Source organism: Ovis canadensis, chromosome 13, assembly GCF_042477335.2.
Source record: "Ovis canadensis isolate MfBH-ARS-UI-01 breed Bighorn chromosome 13, ARS-UI_OviCan_v2, whole genome shotgun sequence".
In the NCBI taxonomy this organism is placed as follows: domain Eukaryota; kingdom Metazoa; phylum Chordata; class Mammalia; order Artiodactyla; family Bovidae; genus Ovis; species Ovis canadensis.
In genome coordinates, this window is record NC_091257.1 from 81,598,737 (window position 1) to 81,624,933 (window position 26,197).

A 26,197-nucleotide genomic window follows, 5' to 3' on the forward strand; every position below is an offset into this window, starting at 1 on the left:
GCTGTGCTTAGTTGCTCAGTTGTGTCTGACTCTCTGACCCCCATGAACTGTGGCCCACCAGGCTCCTCTGTCCATGGGGATTCTCCAGGCAAGTATACTAGAGTGGGTTGCCATGCCCTCCTCCAGGGGAATCTTCCCAACCCAGGGATTGAACCCAGGTCTCCAGCACTGCAGGCAGATACTTTACCATCTGAGCCACCAGGGGAGCCCAAATACCATATCACCTCCATGTGGAATCTTTTAAAAAAATGATACAAATGAACTTATTTGTAAAACAGAAGTAGACTCACAGACATAGAAATCAAATTATGGTTACCAAACAGGATGAGGGGAAGGGATAAATGAGGAGTCTGGGATTAACAGATACACTGTGTGTAAAATGGGCTTCTCTACCCACTCCAGTGTTCTTGCCTGGAGAATCCCAGGGACGGCGGAGCCTGGTGGGCTGTTGTCTGTGCGGTCGCACGGAGTCGGACACGACTGAAGCGACTTAGCAGCAGCAGCAGCAGAGGTTCAGTGCTAAAGAGTCCACCTGTCAAAGCAGGAGATGCAGAAAATGCAGGCTCGATCCCTGGGTTGGGAGGATCCCCTGGAGAAGAAAAGAGCAACCCACCCCAGTATTCTTGCCTGGGAAATCCCATGAACAGAGGAGCCTGGCAGGCTACAGTCCATGGGGTCGCAAAAGAATCAGACATGGCTAAGTGACTCAACAACAACAACAACAACAAACATATAAAATAGATAAACAATAAGGGCCTACTGTATAGCCCAGGGAATTATATTCAATATAACAACCTATAATGGAAAAGAATCTGAAAAAAAATATATTATATATAGCTGAATCACTTTGCTGTACACCTAAAACTTACACACCACTACAAACACACCTAAAACTTACAAACTAGTTTGTAAATCAAACTTCAAAAAAAAAAAATTAAGACGTCTATAAACGTGTATAAATGTTTGCTGAAATGGGCTGTGATACAGCGCCTTAGAGAATCGAGGGAGCCTGGCTTTCATTTCTGCAGGCCTCTCTCTCCAGCTCCAAACCACAGAGTTGGGACAAAAGACTAACAAAGCCCAGCAGCCTGGATCCGCCAACCCTAGCAACGCTGAGGGGAGGAACCGAGCCAGCTGGTTGCTCAGGAGCGTCACTTCCGGGCCCCAAGGTCGCAAGAAACCACTTCCGGGGGGCGCGGCGCGGCGGGGCGGCGCGCGAGGTGAGTACCGGAGGTCCTGTGGTCGGTTCGGGCTTCGGGGCGGGGCGTAGTCGCCGAGGCTGTGGTACAGAAGCGAGGATTAGGCTCCGGCGCCGCTGCCCCTGTCCCGGCGGCGCTGTTCTGTTGGCCTGGGGACCGCTCCGTGTTTGGCGCAAATAACTTCCTGGGTCGCTTGTTCGGAAGTTACTTGCAGAGGGGAGTTTGACTCCCAGGGAGGCGGAGGGCCTTAGTTTGCTTGTGTCCAGCGCCTTAGCTCTGAGCTGGGACGAGACCCGGTGCTCCTCACAGTTGTGACCTGGCCTTTCTTCCCAAGGGCGGAGCATTTGGAGGAGCCAGAGCTCCTGAGTCAGTCTGGCTGGGGTTCGAATCCTTAGTGTACCGTATTACTCGGTAACTGTAGGCGAGCTCTGGTTGCTTCTCTGGTTCTCAGTTTTCTCCTCTGTAAAATGGGTGCATAGAGTTGATTGGAGGATTAAATGAGAAGGTGAATGCAAAAGGGTTAGTAAATGTACAATGCGTGTTTGCTGATTTTTTTTTTTCTTTTTGAGAGAAGTGAGAAATGAATCTGTGAAACCACACTTTTTCTTGTGGCAACCACACTTGCCACATCAGAATGACATTTTACAGGACATCTGCCCGTCTTTTTCAGCCAGCTTTTACTGCTCTGGGAGATGGCTTATCTTTGCATAGGACAAAATTCGAATTCAGTTTTGAGCAGTTCTTGGGAATTTGTTGTAATGGGAGGGGTCTGGGTAAACAGCCCAGGGTAGTAATTCCTGACACTGATTTTCTATTACCCATTCTGTTCCAGTTTCAGTCTCAGAGCAGAATTTTAAAATCATTTCATAGGAAGCCAAGGATACCCTACCAAGATACTTGGAATCTGGGTTTTTCTGTTAAACAAGACTTAGTTTCTGTTTGCTAAGTGTGGACATCTATACATGTCTGAAGGGTTATTTATTTTGAAATGACTTTTTTCCAATAAAATTTTAGAATAATTTTAGATTTTCAGAATTACTGTGAAGATACTACAGTGAGTTTCCATATGTCCCCCCTACAATTTTCCCTATTAACATTTTACATTAGTGTAATATTTATGTCACAATTAATGAACCAGTACTGGTAACTTACTAAAGTCCATTTGTTCTTCAGATTTGCTCAGTTTTCTCTTTGCTCAGTCCTTTTTTCTGTTCCAGGATCCCACAGTACGCTTAGTCGTGTCTTCTTAGGTTTCTAGGACTGTGGTAGCTTCTCAGAATTTTCTTGTAGATACACTTGACAGTTTTGAGTATTACTGGTCAGATATCTTATAAAATGACTCTCGTTTGGGATTTGTCTGATGTTTTTCTTGTGATGACATTGGAGTTACAGGTTTGGGGGAGGAAGATCCCGGAGGTAAAGTGCCATTCTCATCATCTCACAGGGTATATACTATCCTGTGTGTACCTCACACCGTCACAGTAGGGTACATATCTTCAGTATACGTCATCACTGTTGGTGTTAACCCAGATCACTAGCTTGAAGTAGTCAAGTTCTTCCACTGTGAAGTTAACTCTCCTTCCACCACTTTTCCACCTTGTACTCCTGGAAGGAAGTTATGCACAGCCCATCCTTAAGGAGTGTGGAATTACACTTTACACTTTAAGACAGATTATTTACATAAATTATTTTAAATTCTCCTTGGGAAGTTTGTTTGCTTATTAAATAATATCAGTATGGCTGTGAATAATTCTTTTCATACTTTGAATTATTTGTTTTGCTGTGCAGATTGTTCTGGCTTTGGCCATCGAAGTGGGTCTTATATCCCTTTAACATACCCTGATCAATGTGTTTTGTTTTTTTGAACAGTTTCTTACTTTCTGTTACAGGCTCATCTTATATATTTCCTGCTTCAGTCCTAGAGTTAACCATTTCTCTAAGGAGCCCCTGGTTCATTTTATTGGAGAATCATAATAGACACCAAGGTCTGGGTGCTAGGTGTGCTTATTGCTACTGTTTGGGATGCCCATGTTTCTAGGCCCTCTCAGTAAATGTGTAGCAAGAGATGTATGTGTGTAGACTAGCCTCTCCCCCGCCCCTCTTTATATATATATATATGTATATATATATATATATATATATATATATATAGCTGTCTGTATCTGTAATAATCTAAATATGAGTTTTACTGATGTCCACAACACTTAGCCATCCAGGTGGACCATCTAGCCTACTCTGGCTTATCTATAACCTTCTACTCCCAACTGTAACAGACCTGGCTTCCACCGTCTGCCATCCATTTACTTACTTGTGCAATTTCAGTGTATGTGTATAGTCTCAAAATTGTTAACCTGTATCCCATGTGGAAAACATCGGTGCATGTACAGTTTCTCTGGCTTTTAGTCTTCTCAATTCCGTCTATTTCCACAGTTACTGAGGTCAGCACCTCATTCCCCCTACCCCTTCCGTGAAATTACGTGATCCATTTGTAATATATTTCGACTCACAATGTCACATTCTACATTCCATCCTGGATACCTAAATGATTTTTTAAAAAAAAATTGTGTACATTAAAGTTTACTCTCTGTGCTGTAAAGTCCTGTGGGTTTTGACAAATACTTTCTGTCTCATATTCACCATTACAGTATCATACAGAATAATTTCACCTTCAGGTCTCTTTGTTAATTTCTCTCTTTTAGATTTCATCCCGGAAATCCTGTTGGCTCTCTCTTTAAAATGTATCTATAACCTGAGAATTTACCGCCTCCACTACTGCCTGGTGCAAATGTGTCTTCTTGACTAAAAGTTGTTGTTTAGTCGCTAAGTCGTGTCCGACTCTTCTGCGACTCCATGGACTGTAGCCTACCAGGCTTCTCTGTCTGTGGGATTTCCTAGGCTAGCATACTGGAGTGGATTGCCATTTCCTTCTCCAGCAGATCTTCCCTACTCAAGGACTGAACCCGGGACTCCTGCATTGCAGGTAAAGGACTCAGTTCTTTACCACCGAGCCATCTGGGAAGCCCTTTGACTAGTATAGTAGCCTCTTAACTGGTCTCCCTATTTCAGATTCTTGTCCCCCTGCGATCTGTTCTCAATACAGCAGCCACAGGGACCCTTTAAAAATGAGTCAGATAATGTTGTTTCTTTGCTAAGAACCTTCCAGTGGCTCCCCTTTGACCCAGAGTCCTACTGGCCTTACACAGCTGCTCACTTTATGCTCCTCTGATCATAAAGTTCATTTCTGCCTCAGACCTTATCCCTTGCTCTTCTCCGTCTTGGGGTACCTAACAGATGTTGAAATAGCTTGTTCTTTTGCTTTCTTCTTTGCCTCTGCTGAAATGTCGCCTTCTCAGGGTGGCCTTTCCCTGACCACCTCATATAAAATAGCACCCCATACCTCGCTCTCTATATTTTCTCATACTACTCACTGTCAACATTACATTATATCTTTATGTGTTTGGGTGCCTCTGATTGTATGGAAACTCCATGGCAGAGACTCAGTAACTCTGTGTTCAGTGAGTGAATGTCTCAGACCACTGGTGTCTGACATTCACGGATGAGCCTCAAGGGGTCTGATGACCTTTTGACATTATTTTCCATGTTCGATAATAAATGAGTCTGTGTGTGTGTGTTAGTGGCTCAGTCGTGTCTGACTCTCTGCGACCCCATGGACTGTAGCCCACCAGGCTCCTTTGTCCATGGGATTCTCCAGGCAAGAATACTGGAGTGGGTTGCCATTTCCTTCTCCAAAATGGGTCTGTACTTTTTATTAAATTCCAGTGGGGGTACAAGTTTCCCCATGTGTTAAAAACAAACAAACAAACAAACAACTTTGCTCTTAAGCAAGTCGGGAGCACCACAGGGTTAGAGACATAGCAGGATGTTCAGCTTTGCCCTGATTCAGTGGGTGAGCCTATATAAGCCCCATGCTTCTCAGCTCCCACTCCTTGTTAAATGAGGCTGCTCTTTAAAGATGGGAAACAAGCATAGGTTTGATCAGTTACCAGGTATTTGTGTCAGTCCCTGGAACAAACTCAAAATGGACCCTGGGTCCCAGCTACCTCAGGAGCGTATAGTGGAACAATAAGAACATTAGACAGTGTGGTATTTCTCAAACAATAAGAAATGAATTTTGACCCAGAACATGCATGCTGGAATGTAGATTGATATAACTGAAAAAAAAAAAAAGCTTCAAGATATAATGCTCACCCTGACTAATCTGATATTGTCCATTGTACTGGTTAATAAAATTTAAAAGTGCCAGCGGCAGCCCCCTTAATGGTTTCCATGGCTCACTAATGGGTCAAAACCTGCAGTTTGAGAACCATTGACCCCCAGGTAAGTTTCAGTCTTACCCACCAGCCAGTTTGAATCCTGACTTTGCTACTTGTCAGCCAAGTAATCCCTGGGTAGGCCGCATAACCTCTTTGAGCCTCGGTTTCCTCATCCTCATTAGTAATACCCCCTGTCCATAATGGTTATGAATTGAATGAGTTAGACTGTAAAGGACTGCTCATCTGGCAAACGGTCTGCTGTGACAGTGGAGGGGGTGGGGGAGCAGAGCTCGTCGCGGAGTCTGAGAGCTAAAAGCCTCTTCATTGGGAGCCGAAGGATGAGTAGCACTCTTGTGACTTCTGTGGTCAGGAAAGGAAAACCCAGAAATCCAAGCAAGCAGGCGAGGAAGTAAAGCACGGGTGCAGAGGAAACTAGACGGGAGTTCTAAAGCAGACACGATGTATAGAGCATTTTATATTTTCTAGAACTTTACTCGGAGAAGGCAATGGCAACCTACTCCAGTACTCTTGCCTGGCAAATCCCGTGGACAGAGGAGCCTGGTAGGCTACAGCCATCCTCTGGTTATACTTGTGCTGTCCAGTCTGGGAGTCCTCTAACCACATGTGATGATTTATAAATTAATTGAAGTTAAAATGAAAAATTCAGTTCCTCAATCCTCCTTTAAGTGCTTACTAGCCACATGTGGCTACCATATTGGAGAGCAGAAGTATAGAACATTTCAGTCATTGCAGAAAGTTCTCCTGGGCAACATTTCATTAGACTCTATAAAAGTTTTATGAAGAGAGCAGATAGGGCATGGATTTTTCTTTTAGATTATATTAATTTTTTCAATAAGATTCTCCCCTGAATTAAAACGTATGGCCCCTTCACTTTTAATAGCAACTGTTTACATTTTCTTATGGCCTCTTTTGATCTTTAGCCAGTGAAATCACAATTTATACATGGTTGCAGTGATAGTGTTTATGTAATTGTTTTCTTTTTTCATGTAATATAAATTTGCAAAGACTTTCCGCTGGCCAGATACGCAACATCTGTATTTGCTATTTAAGCCAAGGGGCAATATGCCATGATGTACCGTAATTGGGTTAACGGCTTCTTTATTGTTGGACACTTGAGTTGCTTCCTGGTTTTCAGTATTATGAATAGCACTGCCATGAACTCTTTTGTACCTGAAGCCTTTTTCTTTTGAATTGTTTCCTTACTGTAAATTCTAGGAAGTGAGTTACTCAGTCTAAGGATATAATAATCACTTTTATGACTCTTGCTAGGTATTGCCTAATTGCTATTTTAAAAAAAACCCTAAATGCATTATAGCTTTGAATGCATTATTGTTGTCTGGCTCCTGAGAACATCAAGTCTCTAGATTGGTCCAAAGTGTAGCTAATTGGCAATAGAAGCAGAGTCTGTGCCCCTAGCCTGACTCTTGGCCCCATGTTTTTATTGTATTGGAAATATTCTTAACAAGGTTGCTGTTAGTAACACTAATAAATCTAAATATTGATAAGCCCCATAGGCTGTGTTACAGCCTTAAAGGTAAAGTTTAGGGCCAAGGACATTTTTAAAAAGTGTGTATTTATGAGGTGTAACTGAAGAAATGAGAGAACTTCTTCATGGCTTGCTATACACACGGCATGAGGATGCAGTGCCCTGCCTGGCTGTACGTTTCCTCTAGCGAAGCTGTTCTTGCAGCAGCCTTGGAATTCACTTCAGAGCCAGTGTCTGAGCCACTACAAACAATCTGCCGAGGGTCTGAGCGTCATACCTTGTATTTGACCAAAAATGGTATTCCTGGGCTTGAGGCTCCACCTGATTCACCACCCTGGGATCCAGATGATGTTGGGTTCTTTCCAGAAGTCAGATCTTTTCTGGGAGGATAAGATCTGCCAGCTCTGAGGGTTTGGGGGCGGGGGAGTGAACCTCAGACTTTGAAAACCATTCCCAAGGGAGACAGGAGTGGTGTGAAACAATGGCCACCTTGTCGGCACAGGCGCGTGACCTTCCTAAAAGACTGGGTTAAAAGGTAGACCATGTGTATTTGCATAAGCCCCCAGTCTATTCACTTCAAAGACCATTTTTGTCATCCTTCAGTCACTCCGCGTTCATGTTGGAAAAATGTTGCAGAGCAATGAAGTGTCAGAGCCAAAGTGGAGGAAGCTTTTCGGGCAAACGCAGAGCCATACACAGGGGTATAATGCAGGCCACGTGTTTAATTTAGTTTTCTAGTAGCCATGTTTAAAAAGTAAGAAATAGGTACAGTTTTTTGTGTGTGGTAAAGTATCCATAGCATAAAATGTATCGTTTTAACCACTTCTAAGTGTACAGTGTTAACCATCACCACTATTTCCAGAACTATTTCATGATGCCAGACTGCAACTCTGCACCCATTAAGCAGTAACCATTACTCCATTCCCCCTCCTCAGGTCCCTATAACCTTGTACTCTGGTTTCTGTCTCTGTGAGTGTGCCTTGCCTAGGTACCTAGCAAGTGGGATCATACAGTATTGTCCTTTTGCGTCTGGCTTACTTCCCTTACAGTGTTTTCACGATTCATTCATGTAGGAGCATGTGTCAGAACTTTATTCATCTCAGTATTAATAGCTGAGTAAACATATGTGTGGGTGTATATGTATAATATACCACATTTCGTTTATCAGCTCATCTGTTGGTTGATACATGGTTATTTCTATCTTCTCACTATTGTGTATAGTGTAGCTGTGAACGTTGGTGTACAAGTATCTGAATCCATGCTTTCAGTTCTATTGGGTATATATACTTAGGAGTGGAATTGCTGGATCATATGATAATTTTAGGTTTGTTTTTTAGAATCTGCCAAACTGGTTTCCAGTTTGTCTTTCACTCTCTTGATAATGCCCTTTGATGCACAAAAATCTTCAATTCTGATGAAGTCGAGTTTAGTTTTTCTTTTGTTGCCGGTGGTTTGGCATCTAAGAAGTCATTGCCAAATCCAATGTCATAAAGATTCCTCCTGTGTTTTCTTCAATAAGTTTAATAGTTTTAGCTCTTAAGTTTAGTTCTTTGAAACATCTTGGGTTAACTTCCGTTCATTCTTCTGCATGTGGATATCTAGTTTTCCTAGCACTGTTTGTTAACAAAACTGTCCTTCCCCAAAGCGGTCAGAGTGGGAGAGGGCATTCTTGGCAGAGTATGCAATTTGGGTAAAGGCCCAGGATTTGAAAGAGCTCAGTGCTCTTGGAGAATTACAGGCAGGTCTTTCAGCTTGACCAGGGTGTTAGGAGTTGGGGGGTCTGGTGAAAGGAGGGTCTGGAGAGGTGGATTGAGACTGAACCCGCCACCACTGACCACCACTGCCCCTGTCGTCCGTGTCCCCCGCATCTCTTATTTGGATTACTGATAGTAGCCTCCTCCTGGGTCTCCCCATGTCCACTCTTGCCCCTCTTAAAATGTTTAAGTCAGATCATGTCACTTTTCTGCTCAAAACCCTTCTGTGGCTTACATTTGACTTCATAAAATCAGAGTGTCAGGGTGCTTCCAGGTCAGTCCCTCTCCTCTCTATCTTACCGCCTCCTTCTCCTGCACTCGTCTCTGGCCATTGTGGACTCATATCCCTGACCCGGGGCCTCTACACTTGCTTTTCTCTCTGCTTGGGCTGCACTTCCCAGAGATGCCGCCCTGCCTCACTCTCACGCTTCCCGTCTCCGCCACATCGTTCCTGTCTTGTCTGCAGAGAGGACTTTCCTGTCACTCTGTACAAAATAAAATGATGCCCTTCTGAAGCCTTTTTTTCAAAACAGTGACCACTAGCTGGCATGTTCCATCTGGATGAGTTCTTTGTCTTCCTCTGTCCTTTTGTCCTTAGAGGTCGGCCTCGAGAGAAGAGAAGACTGTTTTGCTCAGCCTTCAGTGCTTGGTGTTCAATAAGTATTTGTTGAGTGAATGACTGGATGTATGAGTGAACAAGTAAAGAAAACCTGAAACAGAGCAGACCTTCAGCAAATGTATGTTGATTTGAGATTTTTGTTGAAGTGTTCGCATTTATTTATTTTCTGTAACTTCATATTTGGAAAAGATTTAAAACATACAAGAAAATTGAAAGAATAGTTTGGTGGCTCTCCGCATATCCTCCATTTAGATTCAAGAGCTGTTAACATTTCACCACAGTTGCTTTACATATTCTTGCATGTATGTGGGCGTGTTTGTGTAAGTGGAACCGTTTAAACATCACTGGAAACGTGACATTAACTCTTTGAATTTAGAAGTTGGCTCTGGAGAGCGGTGAGTCGGAGGGGACCTCAGGCAGCAGGCAGCTGGGGCCATGGCTTCCGACCTGGACTTCTCCCCTCCCGAGGTGCCTGAGCCCACGTTCCTGGAGAACCTGCTGCGGTATGGACTCTTCCTGGGGGCCATCTTCCAGCTCATCTGCGTGCTGGCCATCATCATTCCAGTTCCCAAGTCCCATGAGGCGGTGAGTCCTTTTCCGTGAGCCTCGGCTCCTCAGGCTGGGTTCTGACTTCACAGACTTCACAGCCATGAAGACTAGCAGGGATTATGCGGGGCTTGATTGATTTAAAGTGTCTCCAAATTCCCACCTGGTGACACTGGGCCACGTGGTTCATACCTTATTTGTTTGCATGTGTGTGAAACAGATTTTTATTTAGTACCTACTTATTATGTGTCAGACTCTGCTGAAAGATGTGCTGTCTGCCCTCAAGGAACTTCTAGTCTTTGGGAGAAGGGCAGATATGAAACAAATACACATGTTTCCCTGTGAAGTACAGGGTACTGAGAAGGTGTGTAACGGGGAGGACCTGAACTTACAGTCCTCCCTCAGGCAGAAGGAACTGCATGTGTAAGGACCCAAGGAATGAAGGAATGGGCTCACACCTGAACGCAGGTGACTGGCCAGAGCACAGAGGGGACGTGATGGGAGGCACAGCCAGAAGAGCGGGGGTGGGGGCCCACGGGCTTTAAAGACGAGAGTGGTGTAGTCAGATTGACTGTCTCGTTACTTCGGCTTTTGTTCATTTGGTCTGTTTATTCTGTAGCTCTACAGCCTCCTTCCTCCACCCTACCTTCACTTTTCTCGTGACATTGATTTGTTGGAGAAGGTAGGTCGTCATCCACCACATCCAGGATTTGGCTGATTGCTTCTGCGTGGTGTCATTGACATGTTCAACTTGTCCTTCGGATTTTCTGTCAATGAGAAATGCAGTCTAGAGGCTTGATTCAGTTCAGTTATTTAGTGAGATCCAGTTATTTAGCGAGAACACCTCATAGCTAGTGCTGTGAGTGTCTTGTTCTTTGAAATCAACAGGCACTTAGTGTCTGTTTGTCATATAGAGATTCTAAGATATCTGTGGGTTCAGGTGGTTATAGCTGATCCCTCTGTTATAAAATCTTCATCCCTCTTTCACCTAAATGGTTTTAGCATCCATTGATCATTACTTAGAGCCATTCTTTCCTTCTGCATTTTATTAGCTGGAATTCTTCAGTGAAGAAGATCTTTCCGTCATGCCTATATAATTAGTCTGAAATGCTGTCCATAGTAAAAGGCAGGATAAATGCTTGATTCTTTCCCTCTATTAGTTTTCAGAGTTGTGAGTTTGGACTCTAGCAACCTCCAATCTTGACCAATAAAGCTTTGATTTTCAATGGGAACCCCATCCAGTTATGTGAAAGACTGTCTACCAAGGGAACCCATTAGAGACTCATTGCCTAGGGTTTTACTGGGGACATATCACATAAGCACTCTCTGCCTAACACAAACCAAAATTCCAGACTTCCAACAGGAAGGCAGGTTTTCAACATAAACCATATTGTTTCCACAGACAGGTTAGGCATAGTGAGCCATTCTTTTCAGTTCTGGGAATTGTGGGAACCACCCGAAATCCATTTTCCCAAATGTCAGCCAAGGGCCAGCTTTGCAAGTTGGGTTTTCTAAGGACAGCAGTTTACTTGTTTTTTTTAATGTAAACTTTGTTCAGCACACCTGAAACATACTTCTTATAGCTTTCAAATAACTATGTTATTTTTCTCTATTAACAGTAAGATTTAGAATGAAATTCATGATTTCTTTGTTTCTTTCTGGGCCCCAAAATATGTCCCAGTAGGGGTGTATATATATATTCAGAGTACTGTGTTTAGAAGCCTTTTCTTCACATTGGTATACTCCCACCATGACATAACATTGATTTGCTTCATTTTGTTTTTTTACTTTTAGAGGTTTTTTTCCTTTTGATTTAGTTTAAAAATTATGTAACACTTTTATATTACAAACTTTCCCAAAGTCAAAACTGTGTAACAGGATGCAGTTACAGAAATTTCCTTGAATCTGTGTATCTCCCACCCTTTCCCCTTCCTCCCCTGGTAGGCACCCATTTTTATTTGATTCATCCCCCTTTTGTTTCTTTTTTTCTGAAGATGTATGCAAATGGGTATGTGTGTGTGATATTTCTTTCTTTATTCATTTATTTTCTCCCTTTGATGTACAAACGATGCTAAACACAGTTTTACGTGTTTCCTTATTTAACAGTATATTCTGGAGATTATCTGTCTGGGGAAGGAGCATGCTGGGTTCAGTTTTTAACAAAGGCCTTTAAAATGTCCAGGTGATTACATCAAGTAGGCAGTTGTATCTACTGGTCTGTATGAGGAGGAGGGTCTGTCTTTGCGACCCCATGGACAGTAGCCTGCACCAAGCTCCTCCATCCATGGGATTTTCTAGGCAAGAGTACTGGAGTGGGTTGCCGTTCCCTTCTCCAGGGAATCTTCCCGACCTGGGGATTGAACCCATGTCTCCCGCATTGTAGATAGACACTTTACCGTCTGAGCCACCAGGGAAGTCCCTTCACTTCATTTCACTTCAAGATATAATTACGGAGAAGGCAATGGCAACCCACTCCAGTACTCTTGCCTGGAAAATCCCACGGACGGAGGAGCCTGGTAGGCTGCGGTCCATGGGGTTGTTAGGAGTCGGACAGGACTGAGCGGCTTCACTTTCATGCATTGGAGAAGGAAATGGCAACCCACTCCGGTATTCTTGCCTGGAGAGTCCCAGGGACGGAGGAGCCTGGTGGGCTGCTGTCTATGGGGTCGCACAGAGTCGGACACGACTGAAGCGACTTAGCAGCAAGATGTAATTAAAGCTGTGAGAGAGGATGAGGTCTCTTAGGAGGGGATGTGGAGCAGAGGCAGGAGCTAGATGGGCCTGTGGGTGAACAGCTTGTTTCTCCCCTCTGGACAGCTACTCCAAAACAGCAGGAGAGAGAAGGGCTGAGCCTGCCCAGATAAGAGATAAAAGACCGCATATTTCTCATTCTCAAAGTCAAGGAGACCTTCTCAGCTACACACGCCCAGAAAGGCTCCTTGGAGATAACGAGAAGAGATGTCAGCTTGTAGTAAGTGATGTCAGCTTACCCAAAGGCCCCTTCGCTAGAATCCATCTTGGCCAAGAGATGTGTGGGCACACATGGAAGGGCCCTGAAATATAATGATGCCAAGTACAGACTCAGAACTAAGCAAAGTAAGATTATTGGCTGAAGGAAAACCTGGAAGAAATGCCCCATAAAAGTGATTATAATAAAACCACCATGAGGGTGAAATTCTCTGAGCCCACCTGTGTGTCTGTCCATACTTGCTCTTTTTCCTCCTAATAAACACTTTACTTGTTTCACTTTCAGTCTTCCCAGCACCATTTATTGAAGACATTGTCTTTTCACCACTATATATTCTTGTCTCTTCCGTTGTAAATTAATTGACCATAAGAGCATGGGTTTATTTCTGAGCTCTGTTCTGTTCCATTGATCTGTGTGTCATTACAGTACTGATTTGATTACTGTAGCTTTATATAGTCTGAAGTCAGAGTGCATAATTCCTCCAGCTCTGTTCTTCTTTCTCAAGGTTGTTTTGGCTATTTGGGGTCTTATGTGTTGCCATACAAGTTTTAAAATTATTTGCTCTAGTTCTGTGAAAAATGCCCTTGGTATTTTGACAGGATTTCATTGATTCTGTAGATTGCCTTGGCTAGTATGGTCATTTTAACAATGTTGATTGTTCCAGTCCAAGAGCATGGGGTTTCTTTTCATCAGTTTGTGTCATCTTCCATCCCTTTTGTCAGTGTCTTATAGTTTTCCAAGTACAGGTCTTTTACCTCCTTAGGTATTAATAGGTTTATTCTTAGGTACTTTATTCTTTTTGACATGGTGGTAAATGGGATTGTTTCCTTAACTGCTCTTTCTGATAGTTCATTGTTGATGTATAGAAATACAACAGATTTCTATGTCACTGATGAGCTCTTGCAGATTTCTGGTGGCCTCTTTAGGATTTTCTGTGTATGGTAGACAGACAGTATCATCTGCAGACAGGGAAATTTTACTTCTTTTCTAATTTGGATTCCTTTTATTTCTTTTTCTTATCCGATTGCTGTGGCTAGGACTTCCAGTGTTGTGTTGGATTAAAGTGGTGAGAGGAGGCATCCTTGTCTTTTTCTTGATCTTGGAGGAAATGCTTTCAGCTTTTCACCATTGAGTATGGCATTAGCTGTGTGCTTGTCATGTATGGCCTTGATTATAGTGAAGTATGTCCTCTCTGTGCCTACTTCCTGGAAAGTTTTTATCATGAATGAATGTTGAATTTTGTCAAAAGCTTTTTCTGCATCTATTGGGTTTCTGCTCATATGGTTTTTATTCTTCAGTTTGTTAATATGGTATATCATGTTGATTGATTTGTGGATTTTGAAAAATCCTTGCCTCTCTGGGATAATCTCTCTTAATCATGGTGTATGAACCTTTTAATATACTGTTGGATTTGGTTTGCTAATACTTTGTTGAGGATTTTTGCATCACTGTGTTCATCAGTGATATTACATTTTAATTTTCTTTATTTGTGATATCTTTGATTTTGGTATCAGCAACCTCATCTTTTTTAAAAAATTAGAATATAATTGCTTTACCATGTTGTGTTAGTTTGGGCTGTACAACATTGTGCACCAGCCATATGTACACGTGTGTCCGCTCCCTGTTGAGCCTCCCTCCCCTCCATCTCACCCCTCTAGATCATCACAGAGCACGGGGCCGAGCTCCTGCTGCAGCAGCTCCCCACCAGCTCTGCTTCACTCATGGGAATGTATGTATGTCCAGCCACTCTCTCAGTCCATCCCACCATCTCCTCTCCCTCTCCTCCCCACATACACAAGTCCATTCTCTATGTCAGCGTCTCTATTCCTGTCCTGCAGATAGGTTCATCAGTACCATTTTTCTAGATTATGTATATATGCCTTAATATATGGTATTTTTCTTTCTCTTTCTGACTTCCTTTACTCTGTAACAACCTCATGTTTAAAAATACACATGTGGTACAAAACATCTCACTTTCTTTTATCTTTAAGTTTAGGGGAGTAAGGAACACAAATGAATTGTCTTTGTAACAGAAGGTTCCTGTGTTACATTTTTTGTTTGTTTGTTTTTTGGTTTTTCAGTGGATCAGTAGCAAAAAATATAGTACCATTATTTTAACTTTTTATTAATGTGTCATGCCCGAAAATGGTCCTCAGTTACGCAGGGATTCCATTGCTGGCTTTGCTCTGCATGCCTCCATAAGGCAGGCTTTTCCCAAACTCTTAAGTAACTGGAAAGGAAACACCAAATTCTATGTGTATAAACAGCTTTACGAAGAGAGAATGAGTGCTAAGACTGTGGTTAGAGATTGTGCTCAGCTGCTAGCTGTGACTGGAATTTGGATAGGAAGGGAAAAAGAAAGGGGTTTTAACTTGGGGCTGGGGCGCTCTTGTGGAGGAAACGAGCCTGTGGGAGTGGGGACAGCTGTGGGGACTCTAGGCAGCTTGAGAGCAGGAGTGAAGTACCTGGAAGCAGAAGGTGACAAGGGGGTGGGAGGGGATGGACGAGGGGTGGGGCCCCAGAGAGCAGGCTTGCTCTCTCAGCCACATTGCCTGGGGGAAAATCATGCCTCTTGCTTAGCCTATAGAAGCAAGGTTTATTAGTGGCTTTTTGGGTCAGAAGATAATATTTTTGGCTCTAGATGATGGGAAAGGCTTTGAAAGGCAAAAGAATGTCTTTCCTGTTGTTCTAGTAAGCCGATTTTCTGCAACTAGTTTATGACTTCAGTATTTCAATACTTAGCAGATTATTTGAAAGCTCTTTTGGGGGTAATCAGGGAAGGAAAAAAGGAACACAGAGAAATGCTTCCCACCCCACCCCCTTTCTTTTCTATAGTAGGAGCGAGAACTAATTTGTAAAATTAAAACCAAAGCCCCTAGAATCCTAAGCCAGATGAGAACGTTTTCTCATTGATACCTCATTAAACTAAGACCCGAGAAAACAAACATTTGTTTGAGCCTGCTTGAGGCCTGGGCCACATTTAATCCAAGCATTTTCTGGTAGGCCAGGTTCTAAAATCTAAGAAGGTAGATCCTTGTACCGTTTCTGTCAGTTCCAGAATGCAGCTGTGTTTCACCTCTCATGCTCAGTCTGATTGTTTGTATCGCGGCCATGGTGGAAAGGATTCTGGGGCTGCTTTTAGGCTTCAGAGTAAAGAAATTATTTGTTGATGTCTGCCTTAAGCAAGGGACTGGCGAGCGTTATCCTGAATTGCCTTTCCTTGGTCTGATCTGTGATTCTCTATCTGGCTGTTTCCACCTGGGGAATTTTCAAAGGCCTTGGCTGCACCCATGGAGATTCTGGTTCTGATTCTTGTTCTCTGAAGCCTTGGATCAGAAGTTTCCTCAAGTGCCCAGGTGATTCTGTTATGCAGCCACTGGTCCTTAGACTGCTTCCCTGAAGCACAAACCAATCTGGGGCACAGGAGGTGTTCAGTTCTGTGTGTGTCAAGTTTGTAATAACAGACGACATCCAAGTGGGAAGGGAAAAGCTGGTAAGAAGTGGGGGATGGAGACCTGGGGATTCTTTTAACCAACATAGTATTCTCAAAACCCTAAGAATGAGTTGCTAAGCCTTTCCAGGGAAATGAAGATTCAGGGAAGGCCTGGACTTGAGGCATGCCTGGCTTGCTTGAGGCAGTTTTTGTGCAGTGTAGAGATACTGAAAAGATATGGGTGGTCTCCCGGAGCAGGGATGCAACTGGGCCTCTGGAAGGCGTGGGACCCCATCGCTCACATCCCCTCTGCTCCCCTCCTGTGCGCCTCCTGTCTCTCACTTCCCTTGCCCTCCTTCCTCTGCTTGCTGTCCCTGTGATAAGATAAAACATGGCCACTAACAGATTCCCAAGTTTGCATCTTTCACCTGCAGCCTCTGGAGGCTGCCTTCCTGCTTGGTCCCAGTTCCAGAATCCCCGGAGAAGGAGCTGTACCTGGGACCCGGCTTGGGACCACTGTGGCCAGTGTAGGGTAGGGGAGCATCCTGCGGTGTGACCTCTGAGGGGGAGTGGGAAGTTGGTTCCCAAGGGAGCAGGAGTGCCATGCAGACAAAACTGGGGTCTCCGTTCCTTCACTCTCTTGGAGACGGACAGACTAATGGCCAGAGGTCTAGAAGACTGGTCTCGCTGCAAACCCCTGTGTGGTTCGAGGAGGACACCGAGACTGGGCTGAGTGATGGAGGGAAGGCTGCTCCACCTGACGAGGACATACTCAGAGCCCTCCTTCAGAGCTGGGTTTCAGTAGAACTAAATTCTTAGCAGAGTTCTGGATCCCTAGGGCGCCCCTAGATAAAGACTGCAGAAGCCTGTGCACTTCCCGCAGTTCTGTGCAAAAACGTGATGCTTCCATGCCTCGTCACATTTTCTGGGAAGATAGCCTATCGCTTTTCTCCAAGTGGAGAGCAGTAGTTTGAACGAGGTGGGAGCCATGTTCCAGGAATGAAGGAGTAGGTAACGAGGAAGTGAAGGTCGGGAGTCCTCTCCGTGTTCCCCACAGCCTACCTGAGCATCCTCCCCAAGCCTCTCTTGGATCCGTTTCTGCCCAGAATGTTGATCCTGTCCCTCCTGGGCAAGCAGGTATTGACTTTTTGTTCAGGGACTCATGTCGTAGGTGGTAGTAGTCCATCTGCTAGTCGCAAACTCTCCTGGCAGTTTCAGTGCTGACTCTTCTCAGGCCTTCATGTGCTTATGTTGCATGTGCCTAGCCAGCCGCCAGCCCCTCGGCAGGTGCCTTCACTCCCACCCTGCCATCTTTGCGGGCTTGCCTCAGTCTCTTCTGTTAATGGGGACTCTTTTCAGTTGAAAACTCAGAAACTCAACTCCAGCAGTTTCCTTAGAGGCTGTAGGGGACTCTGTAGGTGGCCCAGTGGCTCAGACTCCACGCTCCCAATGTAGGGAGCTTGGGAAGATCCCACACGTGGCAACAAAGGTTCCCATGCCATCATTAAGACCCGGTAGAGCCAAATAAATAAGTAAAAAAGTTTTTGAGGAGGATAGAAAGAGACTGTATTGGCTTTTAGAACTGGGAATTTCAAGGCACAGCTGGATCCAGAAGCTGAAAGGTCATCAGGGCTCCCTTTGTCTCTCCATCTCCTGCCTTCCCGCCAGTGTTGGCTTCATTCTTAGGGCCTTGCCACACATCAGCAGAATAGCTGCAGCAGCCCCAGTCTGTGTCCTTATTGCCTATGCTTGATAAGCAAAGAAAGCCATTTCTCTGCCTCTGCTCGCTTTCCCGATCTCATGGAAGGCCTCTGCCTGGCCCTGGCCTGGCCACGTATCTGTACTTTGCCTCATAGGTGGGAAGGGGCATTGGGTACCATTTCTGGCCAGGCCATGTTTAACTGGCCGTGGCTGTGGTCACAGTCACTGAGAGCCCCCCAGAATCACATAGGGCAAGGAAAGAGCATGGCCTTGATGGCAGTGGGGAGGCGGGGGTGGCAAACAAAGACAACTGGTGCCCAGCACTGTGATCCAGGGGAGGAGAGCTCACCAGAATTGATGGTAGGAGTGGCATTCCATGCAATGCCCACGTAGACTTCACTGTCAACCAGGAAGCCCCGAGATGGATGGAGCCTTCCTTTGATAGTGGCGCCATGGCCTGGAAGTTCCCATTGGGATATCCAGCATGGAGGTCTTGATTTGATTCGATTTTGTTATCTTGGCCATGCTGTGTAGCAAACTGGATCTTAGTTACTCAGCCAGGGATCGAACCCATGCCCCCACCATCAGAAGCTCAAAGTCTTAACCACTGGACTCCCAGGGAAGTCCCAGGTCTTGATTTTAAACTCAGCCCCCGATTGCCAGTGAAGGCTGCCGTAGTAAATGATTAACTTGGGCAAGGTATATACCTATTCTCAACACCTCAGGAGGTAGTCTCACAGAACCACCTCTGCAGTTCTGCCCTGTGTTTTTTTAAGCTTGGGGTCGGGGGTTGCAGTTGAATTGGGCAGCAGGGTGTTTTTTACTTAATGAGCTGTTCTCGAGAGATTGCCACGCAGTGGGTAGGGCAAAGGTCTAAACACGGTCTTGAGATGCTCACCAACTCATGGCAGAGACGGCCGGACGTGCATGAAGCCACAGACCAGCTGGTGGGCGGGGCTGCAGGGGTGCTGAATCGTGTCTGGGGTAAGCTGCATGGGCCATTCTCGCTAATCATAGCTCTCCTCGCCTGCCAAGCGCGTCCTGGACTCTGTCTCTGTTCGCCTGTGGAACTCACATGAACAGCTTCCCCTGCTTGATTTCAGCTGGTCCTGTCCTCCGCTCAAGGCCAGTGCTAGTCCCAGCCTGCAAGGTGTCCCAGCTGCCACCTTGCCCAGGGCCTCAGGCAAGAGCGCACAGCAGGGCAGGCTGGAGCTTCAGCCCCAGTGCCTTCCCCTCTTCGAGCCTGTGCCCTGAGCTAGAAAAGGAGGGCATTCACGCCCGACCCATGTAGTTCTTTTTTTTATATATAATTTTTTTTAAGATTAGAGTATAAGTGCTTTACAATGTTGTGTTCCTCTGTACAGAAAGTCAGTCAGCCATACGTATACATATATCCCCTCTTTTTGGATTTCCTTCCTGTTTAGGTCACCATAGCGCACTGAGTGGGATTCCCTGGTGGCTCAGACAGTAAAGAATCCGCCTGCAATGCAGGAGACTTGGGTTCAGTCCTTGGGCGGGGAAGATCTAGAGGAGGGCACGGCCACCCACTCCAGTATTCTTGCCTGGAGAATCCCACGGACAGAGGAGCCTGGCAGGCTGCAGCCATGGGGTCGCAAAGAGTCAGACACCACTGAGAGACTAAGCACAGCACAGAGCATTGAGAAGAGTTCCCTGAGCTATACAGTAGGTTCTCATTAGGTAGCGATTTTATACGTGATCGTGTATGTATGTCTGTCCCACACCGTCCTTGAGGATCGGGTGAGATAAGACCCATGGGGCTGCCTGTGCACAGCACAGGGTCTCCTTTGGCCAGGATCATTTCAGAGGAGAGAAGAGCTTCAGCCTTTGTAGAATGACATTTTGTCCTGATTTATTGGACTCAGTCCACCCTGAACTGTATAATGGAAATTATAAAAATTCTGTGTGCTCTCCCTGCTGGAAGAGATTGGATGCACTGTGGCACAGATTCGATTATTTGAAGCTGATGAATAGCAGCAATTTCCTGGCCTCATAAGTGGCTGTGGAGCTGCTTCATTATTGATGAGGCCTGTGTCACGGAGGATGCCTCCGCAGACCCAGGAACTCCCTGGGTGGAGGGGTTCTTTCACTCCCTAACGTGAGATTGTGGGGGGAAACTTGCTGCAGAGGAGGCGCGACTGAAAGGTGGGGCTGTCGTGTTCGGAGTCTGCCGTCTGCCTGGCTTGTACCAGCAACGCGCATTTGAAGAGAAATGAAAAGTCAGCCATTTATTCGGAGTCATTCTTGCCAGCTAAGAATTTGGAACTTGCTCTGTGTGGCTAGAACCCCCAGCAGCCGAATCACGTGTGTAACAGCTGCCTTCGTTCCCTCCCCCTTTCGGGGAGGGGGCTCTTCCCCACTGGCTGAGTCGCTAAGTCTTGGTGAGGCCTGTAAAATGGGGCGCCCAGGGATGGGCTCACCAGGGTGATGGGAGGCTCAGCGGTTGGTGTTTGTGAGGCAGTCACGTGGCACACATCAGGAAGTGCGCCTCGTCTTGGTTCCCCTGTGCTGCCTGACCCAGAACCCGCGTGCACTGGGCGCAGACGGATGGGTTATGGGTGCCGAGCACCTGTGCAGAGCGGGAAAGACACAGCGCATCTGGGAGTTATTGGCTGGCTGGTCGCCCAGAAGTGACAGAGTGGGCTGCGTGAGGGGGCGTGCCCGGGGACAGGGCCAAAGCTGCAGTTGGAACAGCTCTGGAGGCCACTCGGGGGTTCTTGGAATCTGCCTTATACGTAGAGGGAACCAGAAACATGTTTAAAACAGAAAACAGGCTGGTCAGGATGGTTGTTTTAGGAGAACAGACTGAAAGCAGTGTGGCGGATGGTGAGGAAAACCTTGGGGTGGGCAGGCAGGAGACCGGGGCGTTGGGGTGGGTGGTGCAGGGGTCGTCTGAGCCGGCTCAGTAGTGTGTCCAGAGGGGACCGGGCAGAGCTGAGAGCTCTGTGGAAAGCCGAATGGACTGGCTATGGTGACAGATTGGATGTGGGGGCACGCAGGGAATGGCGAGAACTCAGAAATGGCTCAGTGGTTTGTAGCTTGGGAGATTGGGAGCGTGACAGTGCTAGAACCTGAGTTGGAGAAGAGAGGAGGAGGCCTGGGGTGAGAGGAGACAGACAAGGCGCTCGGATGACTCGAGGACTGTGTCCACGCACCTGTGGAGAGCTGTTCTCAACCGTGGGAGCAAAGCCTGACTCGAGGAGCGCTAAACCGCCTTCCTGACTCCTGCCGCAAGCAGGGGGTCCTGAGCCCCCCATCGGCAGGGTCCTGAACAACCTGTTTTTGTCAGTCCACCGTCACCCGTGCTTCCAGATTCGGCTAAACAGAAAGTAGATTCACAGTTCACTCCGATTCTTGATCTCCATCAGCCCAAGGCCCCTAGGAAACCTGAAAGAGGCTATATACCATACATCTTAGGTTCCTCCTGGCCTTGCTGCTTACCAGCGGAGGCAGGTCACATAACCTCTCTGAATGTCTCTTCTTTAAAATGGGGCACGTTACGGCATTTTGTGAGGGAAAAATAAGACATGTCCAGACCGCAGAACACGGAGCCTGGCATGTTGTAAATATTAGCAGCTGTGTGGCTCTTACTGTTGCTGTTCTTATTGATGGCTGTGTCTAGATGTTGACTTAGGGTGCATATATTGGGTTTAAAAATCTGCTGTGTCCTCTGTCCCTATGCAGAAAGTGAGGCTTAGTCCTTCTAAATTAATTTATTTACATTATTTTTTGGCTGTGGTGGGCTTCACTGCTGTGTGCGAGCTTTCTTTAGTTGTGGTGAGCAGGGCCTGCTCTTCGTTTTGGGCTTCCCTCGTCGCGGAGCACAGGCTCTAGGGCGTGTGGGCTTCAGTAGTTGTAGGTGCACAGGCTTCGTTCCTTTACCGCACGTGGGATCTTCCCGAAGGAGGGATTGAACCCACGTCCCCTGCGTTGGCAGGCGGATTCTTACCGCCTGAGCCACTCAGGGAAGCCCCAGATCTAGTCTTAAGTGCTGTATTTTCATGATGATAAAGCAAGAGAGAAGTTCCCATGGTTATGGGAGATCTTTTGTGTTCTTTGATTTCATTCATTCTTTCAGGAGCAGTTGAAGCCATCTAAGGGGCTCACAGGCTAGGAGGGGAGACCCTCATGAGCACTGCGTTGTTGAGGTTCCTGGGTGCCTGGGGCGTCAGGGCGGAGGAGAGCATGCACCTGCGGAAGAAGAGTGGAGGGAGAAGGCTAGGAGGGAGCAGCAGTGTGTTCCTGGGGGCCAAACCGTGGGGGGAGCTTTGCTGGGCGGCCAAGGAGAGAGAGGTGCTCCTCTTGCTTAGGGCTAAGCAGTGGAAGCCCTGGGGCCTGGCCTGGTGGTGGGGGATGGAGGAGAGGCTGGAGAGATGGCCTCCTTAGCTGCCATCCCAGGACATAAGACTGTGGGTGATGGAAGCCACTGGAAGGTTTAAGGTGGAAAGGATCTGCATTTTAGAAAAATTCTTTTGGCAGGTACACAAGTCATGGCATAAAGAATTAGGGCCTTTGATGCTCAAGACGGTGGCCGAGTCAAGGTGGAGGAGGTCAAGTCAGGAGGATTTGGTGACTGTTGGACGGAGGGGAGCAAAGGGACAGAGGAGTCGCTGGGACTCTGGTTGTTCTGCCTACGGGAGGGGGTGGGTGGAGGAGGAAGGCCAGGCTGGCTGCAGAGGGGCCATGCTCTGTCTGCGGCACTTGAGCTGGAGGTGCCTGGGAAGTGCCCGTTCCACTCTGGGCCAGGAGAGAGATCTGGGAGGTGACAGACAGGATGAGGCGCCAGAGAGAAGGTCTGTGGAGTAAAGGAAGCACGAGGGATGACAGCTGGGTGTCCTCGTCTCTGGGTTCTGAACCGGCCCCACTAAAATCAGAGGAGACCCCAGCTTTGAACTGAGAGTGGGGCTCCATCCCTGGAGATCCTGGCAGGCCTGGCAAGTCCCTTGTGCAGAAACCTTTTTGTTTAATCAGATCTTGTTTGCTCAGGCACGCAGGGACTGACTGGTTTCCACTGGCCACACAGGTACTGGACTGGGGGCTGTTTCCGGTTCCCAAAGTCTCCAGAGGTGCTGTGCTTGTGAGGTTGGCCTTAAACCATGGCCCTCCTGCTGGCTCTGGAGCTGCCAGCCTGTGTACTTGACAGTGTCTCCTCTGAGGTTTTGTTCTCTTTGTGTTTTTAATGGGGTAGCTTTCCCCCCCCGCCCCTTTTCTTCTTCCTTCCTTCTTCCCTTCCACCCTCCCTCCTTCTCTTTCATAAACAACATCACTGCAAGGGGACTGGTTGAGCTCAATCAGAGCTCTGGCCAGCCAGGGCCCTGCCCCCTGGTTATCTAGGGAGGATCACCCATGGGTGCTTGGAACTGGGCTGGGCCTTTACGCCTGGTTTCCCTGCTGGCAGGCGAGCAGGGTGGAAAGCTAGTGAAGGCTGATAAGAAGGAGCTGGCGCACCTTTGGACTGGGCTTAGGTGGGGACCGCCTGTCTGCAGCCCCAGTACAGCCTCTTCTGTCTGAGGGAAGCTCGAGGCTGGGGCCAGAAGCTGACAGTGAGCAGAGAAGGACCAAGAGTGAAGCGAGCTGGGAGCTGGCCAGTTAGACACGAAGAAATGCTCTTCTAGAAACACCGTGCTCCCTCCTTGTCTTCTGAGTCCGCTTTTTGTTCTCCCATTTTTAAACAAAAGGACGCAAGTACTGAAAACGTTTCTTTACTGCAGTGCTGGGGCCCGTGGAGTGGCGGGAGCCAGGGCAGGGGCGGGCACCACTGCATAAAGGGACAGCCACTGCTCAGCCCATTTCTTCCATGAGGCCGGTGTCACTGGATGTTTAAAGTTTTCAAGAAAAGCAAGGACTCCACGTTGAATGGGAAATCTCCCAACTGGCTCGAATCCCTAAAAATAAACACTGCAGGCCAAGTGAGGTCTGCCTCTGGGCCTGACCAGGCCTGCGGACCGTGGCTCGTGTTCTCTGTGCTATATGGGAACTCTAGCATCCTTCCTGGCTGAGTTTATCACCAGGGAGGAGGAGACTCCCGACAGGACAGGGCCCACTCCAGAGTCTCCTCTGACATGAGCCTGTGAGGCTGGGGCAGGCCAGTTCCCCTCCCTAGAGTCCACTTTCTTTATCAGCCCCGTGAAGGCCAGTGCTGGCTTTGTGGTTTTAAACCTTTTTTCAGCAGCAGAACCTTTGTTTAAACCAGATCTCACAGGGAACAAATCACAGTGTACATGACAGATGAAAACCAGAGCTGCCCCGGACGTAGGGAGAGTCTGGAGTTGTGCCCTGAGGCTGCCCTCTGCCCTTTCCCACAGGGCACCCCTGCCAGGCGCCGCAGAACCTTGAAGCGGCTGTGCTCTCCACCCTTCCCTGTCCCCGCCTCTGCGGCTTGAATGGGAGGAGGGGTGGCAGGGCCGGAAGGAGGGCAAGCCGCCCAAAGTCTGCCCACTGCCGCCTCCCCAGCCGCACTCTGCCCGGGCCCTACTCACTGTGCCCCACGGCCCCCGGGTGCATTGGTGTTTCCCGGGTTCTCCCCGAGCACATCAGCCCTGCAAGGTGCGCGCCACTGTTTCCATCCCTGAGCTGGTTGCGCCGAGATGCGGAAAGGGGAAGGGAGTTGCCCACAGGTCACTTGGCTGGAACTGGGGGAGCCTCGGTGCCCCCCAGGCCTATGAGACTTCAAAGGCCGCCCCTCCCCTTGGGCCTCCTCCCTTATCCTTCACCTGCTCCCAGGGGACAGTCCCGGAACACACGGCTCCCAGGTCCCTGTGGTGATGGTTTGATCCCTGGTTTCTCTGCTTCCATTTGCAGAGTCCTTTCAGACATGGTCCCATTTTGCTGGTGTCAGGCTTGATTTGTCTAAGCGGGACTCTCCTCTTTCTCGCCACACAGGAGGCAGAACCATCTGAGCCCCGAAGTGCAGAGGTGACGAGGAAACCCAAGGCCACTGCTCCTTCTGCAAACAAGAGACCCAAGAAGGAGGCCAAGAAGAAGCGGTAGAAGAGGCGGCCTGCGCAGCCTGGCATGAGGGCCTTAAGGGCAGCCCTCCTGGGGCACAAGCTTTCAGGTGGCTGGGATGCCCTGTGGCCACAGAGATCTGGACCATCATGACAGTGCCCAGGCCCCAGGGTGCAGACCAGCACTTCTTCTTCCTTCCGCCTTCCTGAGGGGTTCCGGCCAAGGGGGCTGAAATACCCTGTGAACAGAGACTGTCCTGGAAGCCTCTTGAAAAGTTGGGTCACCTCACAGAGTTCCATTTTCTCAGTCCCCGTGTCGCCCACCTTGTGGGTTTACACTGCGCTTTAGAGTTCTTACCTACTGCCGCAAGCACCACGCTCTGCCATTATCCATACCCTGCAGATCAGATCCCCTGCTAATCAGTCACCTTTGTCTCTGCTTGTGCAGAGGGAGCCAGGCCAGGCCTCCCCTGTTTGTTTAGGTCAAGGCGCCAAGGCCATTAGCACAGTGGTCCCACTGGTGCAGCAACCAGGCCTTAAAGAGGCCTGGTCCTCCTCCAGCCGATGGAAGGGATTTGGCTTGGATGAGTGTGTATTCTTGAGCCCAGACTTCCTGAACATCTCACATAGGGGGTAAGGGCAGGGACTTGTCAGTTGCAGACGAACCTCTCTCCAGCCCATCACAGCACATTGAGGGTGTAGCTTTTTGCTTCTGTCTGTATCCCTTCCTCTCCCTCCAGTTCCTTCAACCCCTAACCACAGTCATTTGGGGAAGTAAAGGTCAATGAATGGCCCTGCACGCTGAGCCTCCTGTGTGTTGTCTGTGCTGAGGGGGAGCCTGGTCCCTGGCCTGGAGGGTAAGGCAGGGCACACCCCTGGAGAAGAAGGTGGCCTGAGTGGGGTCTGGTCAGAGCAGATCTGGGATGAGTTTCAGGACGGGTCCAGCCAGCTGCTTCATGTAGCCCTTAGTCACTGCCACGGGAAACGCTATGAGCATCCACATGTGTGTTAGAGTTTCCGTGGGCCAGGTCCCACTCCGTCCCTAGACCCGGCTGCCTGAGGAGGACATCACTTATCTTCAGAGTGGCTTGAGGAGAACCCACTCAGAGGCCTCACGTGGCCTGGGGTGGGTCACACAGTTCTAGTCACGTGCCCTGAATCAGCCACCAGGGAGAAGCCTTGACTGTGGTACCTCCGAATGCCCGGCTGGTTTACAGTTTGCCAAACATTC

At 47.6% G+C, this 26,197-nt stretch overlaps 1 protein-coding gene across 4 annotated transcripts; it reads left to right on the forward strand.

Annotated features, from left to right (window-relative positions):
* Positions 1-1,148: 1,148 nt before the first annotated feature.
* MANBAL (mannosidase beta like) lies at positions 1,149-25,765 on the forward strand. 4 transcript variants are annotated; one of them, XM_069548543.1, is made up of 4 exons: positions 1,218-1,718; positions 3,899-4,179; positions 9,730-9,938; positions 24,902-25,765. In XM_069548543.1, exons 3-4 carry the CDS (start codon positions 9,789-9,791, stop codon positions 25,007-25,009), a joined length of 258 nt encoding a protein of 85 aa, XP_069404644.1. In that variant the 5' UTR covers positions 1,218-1,718; positions 3,899-4,179; positions 9,730-9,788; the 3' UTR covers positions 25,010-25,765. The 4 variants fall into 4 exon arrangements, with proteins under 4 accessions (XP_069404642.1, XP_069404643.1, XP_069404644.1 ...); XM_069548544.1 differs by lacking the exon at positions 1,218-1,718 and adding an exon at positions 3,087-3,184; XM_069548541.1 differs by lacking the exon at positions 3,899-4,179 and having other exon boundaries at positions 1,149-1,220.
* The last annotated feature ends 432 nt before the right edge of the window (positions 25,766-26,197 follow it).